This window comes from the organism of the source record quoted next, unplaced genomic scaffold (assembly GCF_019419815.1).
Source record: "Pyrus x bretschneideri cultivar Hongxiangsu unplaced genomic scaffold, Pyrus_bretschneideri_v1 Contig41, whole genome shotgun sequence".
In the NCBI taxonomy this organism is placed as follows: domain Eukaryota; kingdom Viridiplantae; phylum Streptophyta; class Magnoliopsida; order Rosales; family Rosaceae; genus Pyrus; species Pyrus x bretschneideri.
In genome coordinates, this window is record NW_025999735.1 from 3,802,346 (window position 1) to 3,811,272 (window position 8,927).

An 8,927-nucleotide genomic window follows, 5' to 3' on the forward strand; every position below is an offset into this window, starting at 1 on the left:
TGAATTCCTCACCAAAATGATTGCTCAAATCCCTCCTAAGAAAATAAATAATAAAGAAAGAGAAAGTGGATGGTATAGTTTAACTTTCATGATACGAAAGTAGATGCTACTTTAATTAATTTACTTTTCTACGCTAATTATCCTCGTACCAATTGCAGCATACTTGGGGGCATATTCGATCAAGCCCAAAGCTTACTAGGACGAAACTGACATGCATGAAACAAGTTAATTGCTCAACATTTTGAATAACTTGTTCAAAATTATGCATAAAACTATTTCACATAACGGTTTATGTGGCGTGAAATATCACGGTGAGTCGGTGATTGTAAATTCTTCCAGTCTGTCAATTGGTAAAAACACTGATCAACTTTCAACCGGATAAGGTTAGCGGCATCATCATCATTAAAAAAATGCCACGTGTACTTTGCACTTCATTGTGCCCGCTCCGCTGCCCAACTGACCGCCGGTCAGATATTTACCTCAGAGCTTCGGAGTGTTGACCAGTACCTACACAACAATCACGACAAAAACACACTATTATTAAAATTACTAAAAAAATACAAAAATTGCAATATTAGAATATTCGAAAATATTCTAAAGGATAAGTCTCAACTCTCAACGGGCTTTGAAGCTCAAAACTTACTGTTATTGGTCAACAGCGGACGTGGACCCCAGCTGTCAAAACCCGAGATACATCGAATAGTTGCACCCAACAAGCGTAAGGAGTAAAACGACAAAATCTTCATGTTCGTGGCGTCCTGTTAGTCCACGTCGGACAGGTGGGACCCAATCCTGCGAACTATAAAATGGACCTCAGATTTCATTTGGGATCCAAACCACTCGTGACCACGTCCATTGGTTTTTGCACCACAACGAAGTGAGAGGAGGAAAAGAGAGGGAGATTCTACAAGTAGAATATGGCCGCAGCGATGGTTACAATACCTGTGATTCTCCGGAGTTCCGACGATATGTTTGAATTTCCCGGTACAGGTGTAAGTCTCGGGGACATGGTTCTGGATTTCATCGAGGAAGTCGAGGTCTCGCCGGAGTTTAATACTACCTCTGGCTCCGACGAAGACGACGAGAATTCTTGCAGTGTGGAAGAGAACAAGGCATTTTGGGAAGAACAGGACCAACTTCTGCGGGTAATTTCGCACACATCCCTGTTTAAATCACAAAGAAAATCAAGAAGAAATATTAGGGTCTAATTGCTATATTAAATCACAAAAAAAATCAATAAATAATTTATGTAATTATATATCAAAGTAATGCATTCACATGAGTAATCAATGTTAAATGAACATGACATAATGGATTAGAAAAACCTGAAAATAAGGTTAAGATAAGTGTTGGACATTACATCCTTAAGATAAGTTTGCGTTCCATTACGGTGCTCACGGTTGATCAGAGCTTGTCTCCCATGATACCACGATCACGTGCTTGTAATATAGCACTCCAAATCGTAAGACTCAATAATCCACGATTGTGTTGATATAGTCCTTAAGACAAGTCTAAGCACTTATATGATGTGTGAAAATCAGCTTCTATTTGTTAAATGATTTCGTTAATAAATTTTCAAATATTAACTTTTGTTTTAATTTCTGAATTGCAGGCGACATTGTGCAAGAGCAGTAGCGTTGAATCGAAAATTCGACAAGCCACTAAGGAAGCGTTAAGGGAAATCAATTCATCAAGCGAAGAATACTGCGTTTGTGCGAGACCGGTGGCCGGAGGTTGCCGGAAATGTTTGCGTACCGAAGTATGCAAACGGCTAATTGAATCCGGATACAATTGTGTCATTTGCAAGTCTAAGTGGAGAAGTTCAACAAATGCCCCTGCAGGTACCCTCAAACAATCCAGTATAGCAATTACCTTTCTTTTCTTCGCATCAGGGCACGGACCCAGGATTTTAATGTGGGTTGGGCTGAAACTATACATGCTAATTGATATTTTTCCTTAACTATTTACTAAATCAAATATGGTGTTTTTGTTTAATTAATAGGGGAGCATACTTATTTGGAAGTGCTGGACAACAGTTCAAAGAGAGGGGAGATTAGGGTTGCAATTGAGCTAAATTTCGGAGCTGAGTTCGAGATGGCAAGAGCTAGCGAAAACTACAACAGATTGATTAGCTGGTTGCCTGAAGTGTTTGTTGGGAAAGCCGAAAGACTACGAGCTTTGATCAAGATTTTGTGCGGCGCAGCCAAGAAATGTATGAAGGAGAAGAAGATGCACTTGGGACCTTGGAGGAAGCACAAGTACATGCAAGCCAAGTGGTTTGGGACGTTGGAGCGGTCAACGCCGGGGTCGTTGCCAGTCGGATTTTCGCACGGGCCGCCGAAGCCTAAGGCCTCGATTTTGGCCTTTGATTTGTTGGAGGTGGCGAGGACTGCTAGCTTGCATTGCTCTAGTACTGCTGTTGAAGTTTTGTGAATGATGATGCATGAGGAAACGAAAACAAGTTTTGCACGCGGTTTTGGTGTTATGCCTGTTCTAGGCAATTGTAACACTATGCATGTGCAAAAATGCGAGTGAGTTCATATATATACATATATGTATGCATGAGGTTAATTACTGAGGTTTTTTGCAAAGCGTGGTTCAGTTGAACCCCTTGTTTTACTCAGTTACCCTGCAGTTTAATGAAACTCTTATCTTCATGTCTTACATCCTTGTTATTCCTGGTTCGAGAAAACCACGTTCAATTAAGTACAAGAACACCCCAAGGACCGAGAGAACTTGATTGTATTCTTTCTAACAAAATAGGTACTATTAGCTTAGTTATCATTATATATCAAGCCCATCTAAATATCACAGACCGAGTAATGAGGAATAATATTTTCTCTGGTGAACATCAAAAGTGCACATTAATTTACAAAATAAACAAGAAACGTTTAGATTATTTTTAACTTAACGAAATTTAACTACTCTTGTTTAGATGTGTAACTTAAATGTGCACTTTTGATATGCATTTGAAAAATTTCACATAATAAACAGGCCACAAAAACAACATTAGTAGCAGCTTAAGATAAACGAAGGGAAGGCCAATTCAATATAAACAATCGCTCAATAATTAAAAAATAATAGTTGAAGACACCCTAATCCTTATCAAGGAAAAGTAGCCCATCGTCAGCTCGCCCGAAGCAAAAATTAGATCTTCAACTGCTGTGAACGACCGAGCTGTCTATATCCAATCACATCTGCAAGAAAGGAACCAAAATCAACACAACAATAGACAGTTGGGAAGTAGACTTAATATTTGTGTCGTGTTTTTCGTGTATGTATCGTTTTCGTAATATATCTGATATTTTAACGGATCATGTCGTGTAATACCTGTTAAAATAAATGAGTAACGTGACCCGACCTGAACTTGACCCGGTAATATTAATGTGCAATATGACCCCACATGTTACTTGCTAAAAAAATATATTTTAAATCAATAAATAAACAAATGAAAATCGTAGTAGAGTGAATATATATATATATATATATATATATATAATATTCAAATGCTCGTAATAACAAGTTCAACTACTTTTGTAAAGGGGTCAACTATGAATTCAGCATCATAATCCCATAAACCATAGATTTAAGTTTAGTTATTGATTGTTGTTTACGTTTAATTTATACTCTATTCTTCTCAACAAATTTCCTTTTTTTATTTTTTTATTTTTTTAACATGACCTTTTAGCGGATACGAAAGATGAACGGGTCGAATGGTTTGAACGGTTCGGATCTTTGATATCACATTCAGATTTTTACGTTAGTGAAAATATTGCTTGGAGTTTATAAAGTATCTAGAAACTGTATAACATTGACTCATATTTCAGTTAACCATAAATATCGGAACGTGATATCAACGATCCAAACTGTCCATTTTTTGCATCTGCTAAAAGATAATATTTTAAAAAATGAAATCTAAAAAATGAAATCTTGTAGAAAGAATACAGCATAAACGACAATTGACGATTAAATATAAGTACAAGGTTTATGGATTATGGTATCGAATTTCAGAGTTGACCCCTTCACGAAAGTTGTAAAGTCCAAGTTATAAAACTTGTCATTAGGAATGATTGTGTATATATATTTTTATAGTTTTTTTACACTTTTACAAAAATATTTATGAATTTGTACTAATTTTTGCACTCAAAAAAAAAAAAAAAAAAACTATTGAAAGGAATTGGATTGGAGATTCATGAGAGGAATTGGATTAGAGTTTGGTGATGGTGGCATGGGAAGAGGTTGAAGAAGGGAATGACGGTTTGGCGGTCTTGGCTTTTGGTGGATCGAAGAAAGAGAGAGGGGGATGAGTGAACAACCATATTAGGATGTCAACAACTATATTATACAATCAACTTTGAAGGGTTATCCACTGGTCAATTTTCAATACTAATTATCGCCCCAACTCAAGTAAACCAAAATTAAAAAAACCGAAAACCTAATAAAAAAATATTAATCCTTCTAATATATATTTCGACTAACCCTAGCACAAAGATAACAGAGATTTCTTAAAATAGGCAAAAAAATCAAAAGAAATTTATTAATATCAACCCTGAAATTTCAGTGACAAAATTGATGTTTCTCTTGGTAGTATCAACCCTGAAATTTTGAATCCCCTCACCTTAAATATAGAGGGCTTTGAAGGCTGCAAACAAAAGCCCCGAATCCGAAAAACATTAGGTAGGCAAATGACAGCGTTAGACGTAACATTGGCCGAAAACAAATGATAGCAGGACAAATGCCTCAAATATTTGGGTGGGCAAATGTCCTTCCGAGCAACAGGTTGCCCCAAAAGAAATTTCTTGCCGCCCTATGGGGAGGCGTTACTAAAGATGAGACAATCATCGGCGAACATGAGAATATTAGAAATTCTAAGCCCGAAAGGCGAAGAGAGAATACCCACTTGATTTTTACAGCAAGATGGTAGCTTATAAAGATGACGGATTAAAGGCTCCATACAAAAGATGAACAACTACGGAGATAGAGGATCTCCCCGACGGATACCACGAAAAGGACAGAAGACACTGAGTGAAAAAGAGGGTGGTTCCAAACTGCATGTTGTTTACATTTCTGAGGGTACATATACAAGGATTCGAATTTGGGTTTGATGGTGAATTTGGTTGAGTTAAACCAGGGATTCGATTTGGATTTGATGGTGAATTTGGTAGAGGTGAACCAGGGATTTGATTTTGTAATTGAACTTAGCATTTGCGTCTAGAATATGGTACTGGATTGCCTACGTATCTTTGATTGAATCAAACCGACCTAGTTCGTTGTTTCACAGTGATTTGGTTCTCAGTGAGTGAATGACCCACAAAAGAAAGATTTTATGTTTGGGGCTTTGCAGTTGCATCTAGGATGTGTTACTAGACTGCCAATGTGTCCTTGATGGAATCAAACCGACCTAGTTCGTTCAATTGGTTTTGATATTTTGTGTTGGCTTTGGTGTTGTATGCAGTTTCTGCTCGTGCATTCAATGAACATTTGATGACTTGTGCGGTTTAGGCTCTTGCAGGCAAGGACTTTGTGCCACTTGGACATTAACGAGACTTTGTGCCATTTGAGACTTGACGCGGCTTCGTGCCAATTGAATTTTGACACGACTTCGGGCCATTTGATCACTTTGGCGTGGTGTGAGTCCAATAATTTGAAATAGGAAGTCCATCAAGATATGTGCTTTGAGATGGTTCGCATCCACAATATTTGAAGTGATTTACATCCACGAATTTGGTGGCTTCAACGTTATATAATCCTTTATTTTGAATTGGTTGGACTCAATATGCCCCCATCACGCTTTGAGACGGTTCCTACTTGGCATATTTTTCACCTCAACAGATTTTTTTTAAAGAAAAAAAAAAAAGAAAACTTAAAATAAGAATAAACCTAGAATATAGACTTTAATCAACAGTGAAGGAACTTTAATCTAATGTTGGAAAGTAACACAGGTTAATCTAGAAAAGTATATGATTCTAATTTTCTCAATAAAAAAAATTCAAAATATATTAGCCAATTTGTAGGTAAAATAACGATATGTGTATGAAGCCAAAAGGCAATAATCTATATGCAATCTTGCACCAGGTCTTAATTAGGATTACATTTATACAAGGATGATAATCAAATTTTATGCACGTTGTTTGGGTGGGTGGTGGCGGGGGGTTAGAGGAGGCAGGAAGAGAGAGAGATGTTGGGTGGAAAAATCTGGGTGAGGTGACGGTGGGGTGGTAGGGCAACGAAGGGAGAGAGAGACCCTCCACAAAGTTAATATGGGATAACTATTTTGTCTACTCCAGTCATTTGGAGATGCCCCAAGCTTAGTGCCACCCTCCACAAAGTTAATTGAAACTACTTTGTTGTGTAGAGTTGTTCCATATTCTTTGCTTATTACTTGTAAAACTAGTTTCCAATGGTTTTGTCATACTCATTTCGTTTTATGTGCTCCAAGATGATGGTAGATTATAGATTTTCTAGTGTTTTAATCAAAATGGGATGCCTTTGAATTGTGTCGTTTTTTTTTTATAGAAACTTTTGTTCATTTTTCCTCTCTTTGGTTCCACATTATTGTTTGGACACTTAAGGAAAAGGTGTCATCATGACTATGATCACGAATCCTCTTTTTATTTGAACAAGAATCCTTTTGATTGAAAGAAAATATATGTTCAAAGAATTTTGCATCTGCTGATTCTAATATATAATGTTAACATGTATATCAAGAATTGAAAATTCCCCTACAATGAAACTATAAGCAGCACTATTGTTTACATACCCAATGAATGCACAATGAATAGTTTTAGGTCTTAGTTTTGTTCTTCTTGGTAGCTGAACTTGCACTTTTACTAGGCAACCCCACACTATAAGGATTTTATATGTGGGTTTATGTCCTCTCCTTATTTTATAAGGTGACTTGTTGGTTTTCTTATGTACGATCTTATTCAATATATATGACATTTGCAGTAAGGAAAGCTTCACCCCACAAACTGCAGTGGAACCCTTGAACTATGTAACATGGAATTAATCATATCCTTGAACGTTCTATTTTACTCTCCATAGTCCATTATTTCAGTCACTTCGTAAGGGAGTTGATAAACTTTTGATGTAGAGCAAAGTGGGACAATGAAATAGAATGTAATTTCTATTAAAAAAAAGAAAAAACAAATCTTCCAACAGTAGTCACCCTAATCAGGTAGAAGAATATCCTTAAGCTTACGACATGGGTGACAAGAGTTGAACAAAAAAGGGTCTCAATTCCACCACGACCTTAAATCGCAAGATTGCACGTAAAAGCAACAAACTGGATAAGCATGTGTCTCAATCGTGGCATCTAAGGCCATCTCCAACTGAAGGGTCTAGAGGGCCAGAGGGCTGAAAAAGGCTCGAAAACTGTCTCCAACCGAGGGCTAGGCCAAAGGGCTCATGGGTCCCACAGGACAAAAAAAGGCCAAAGGGTCAACTGGCTGGCTCAACCTAGCCGGGCCATTAATTTGAATGCAACAGCTAACTGATATCAGCTAGCCGTTATATTCGAATTTTTTTTTTTTTAACAAAATTTTTTACCTATAACTTCCTAAGCCATTAGACAACATTAAGTTGTAGTTTTTAAATTTAAGTTGTTGTAGTTTTTAAATTTAAATAATAAATTATGTTTGGCCCTCGGTTGGAGATGGTTTTTTGTCACATGGCTATGTTTGGCCTTATCGCCCTTTAGCCCTCGGTTGGAGATACGGTTTGAGTTATAAGGGCAAAATTAAATTAAAATCGAGTTCATGGGGGTGTAGCTAAAAATGAAATGAGCATTTTATGAAAGTACCTTTCGAGAGCATCTGGAAAACAATTGCATTCAAAATAGTAAAATGTTTAAGTTTTACAAGTTAAATACAATTTTTGTTTGTTTTGTGAAAACAAGGACACCAAATGCAAAGTTGTACACCACGTATCAATATACAAGTGGTGAGATATTTGCGTTATAAAGATTAACAACATAAACAGTAAACTTCTCACTCGTTCCCTCCCCATTTACCTCTCCTTCTTCCCCCTTTCTCCCCCATAATCTCTCCATCCTTTTTCTCTTTCTAATTTTCAATTGCAACAAGAAATGTGGTAAGAAATTTCAGTTCGATGTTTATTTTGTTAAATATAGATTTAGTGCAGGGAGACAGATATAGAGATAGGAAGACAAAGAGGAAACAAAAGAAAGGAAGAAAACAAGGGCAACATATATAAAAGAAAATGAGTTGCCACCAGCAGAGGTTGTGCCTATTTACTGTCGCCAGCTGGGGTGGGTGTGTTGTGGCCGTTGGTTTGTATTTTGACGTGGCTTCGTACCATTTGAATTTGATGCGGCTTCGTGTTATTTGACTACTTTGGCATGGAGTGAGTCCTATAATTTGAAATAGGAAGTCCATCGAGCTTTGTGCTTTGAGATGGTTCATATCGACGGTATTTGAAGTGATTTACATCCAAAACCTTGACGTTATCTCTATAATCCTTTATTTTGAATTGATTGGACTCAATGTGCCTCCATCTCGCTTTGAGACGGTTCCTACTTGGCATATTTTCCACCTCAATAGAATTTAAATATTTTTTTTAAATAAGAATAAATCTGGAATATAGAGTTTAATCAAAAGTGAAAGCACTTTAATCTAAAGTTGGAAAGTAACAAATGTTAATCTGGAAAATTATTTGATTCTAATTTTTGCAATAAAAAAATTCAAAATATATTAGCCAAATTGTAGGTAGATTAACGATATGTGCATGAAGAGAGAGATGTTGGGTGGGAAAATCCGGGGTGATGTGACGGTGGGGCGGTAGGGAAAGGAAGGGAGAGATAGAAAGAGCCTATGGCCTTGGTGTGAAGGTGCCGCCGTTACGTTACGTTATGTTATAGAGAGATGATGATGGCCAAATACATCATCATTGTATACTCTTTTTTCATA

The 8,927-nt window shown here is 36.9% G+C and overlaps 1 protein-coding gene across 1 annotated transcript; it reads left to right on the forward strand.

The window, feature by feature from the left end:
• The first annotated feature begins 825 nt into the window (after nt 1-825).
• On the forward strand, nt 826-2,664 carry LOC125469218. Its single transcript, XM_048566302.1, has 3 exons — nt 826-1,145; nt 1,613-1,841; nt 2,003-2,664. The coding sequence occupies exons 1-3, from the start codon at nt 918-920 to the stop codon at nt 2,431-2,433; spliced, it is 888 nt and encodes a 295-aa protein (XP_048422259.1). The 5' UTR covers nt 826-917; the 3' UTR covers nt 2,434-2,664.
• The last annotated feature ends 6,263 nt before the right edge of the window (nt 2,665-8,927 follow it).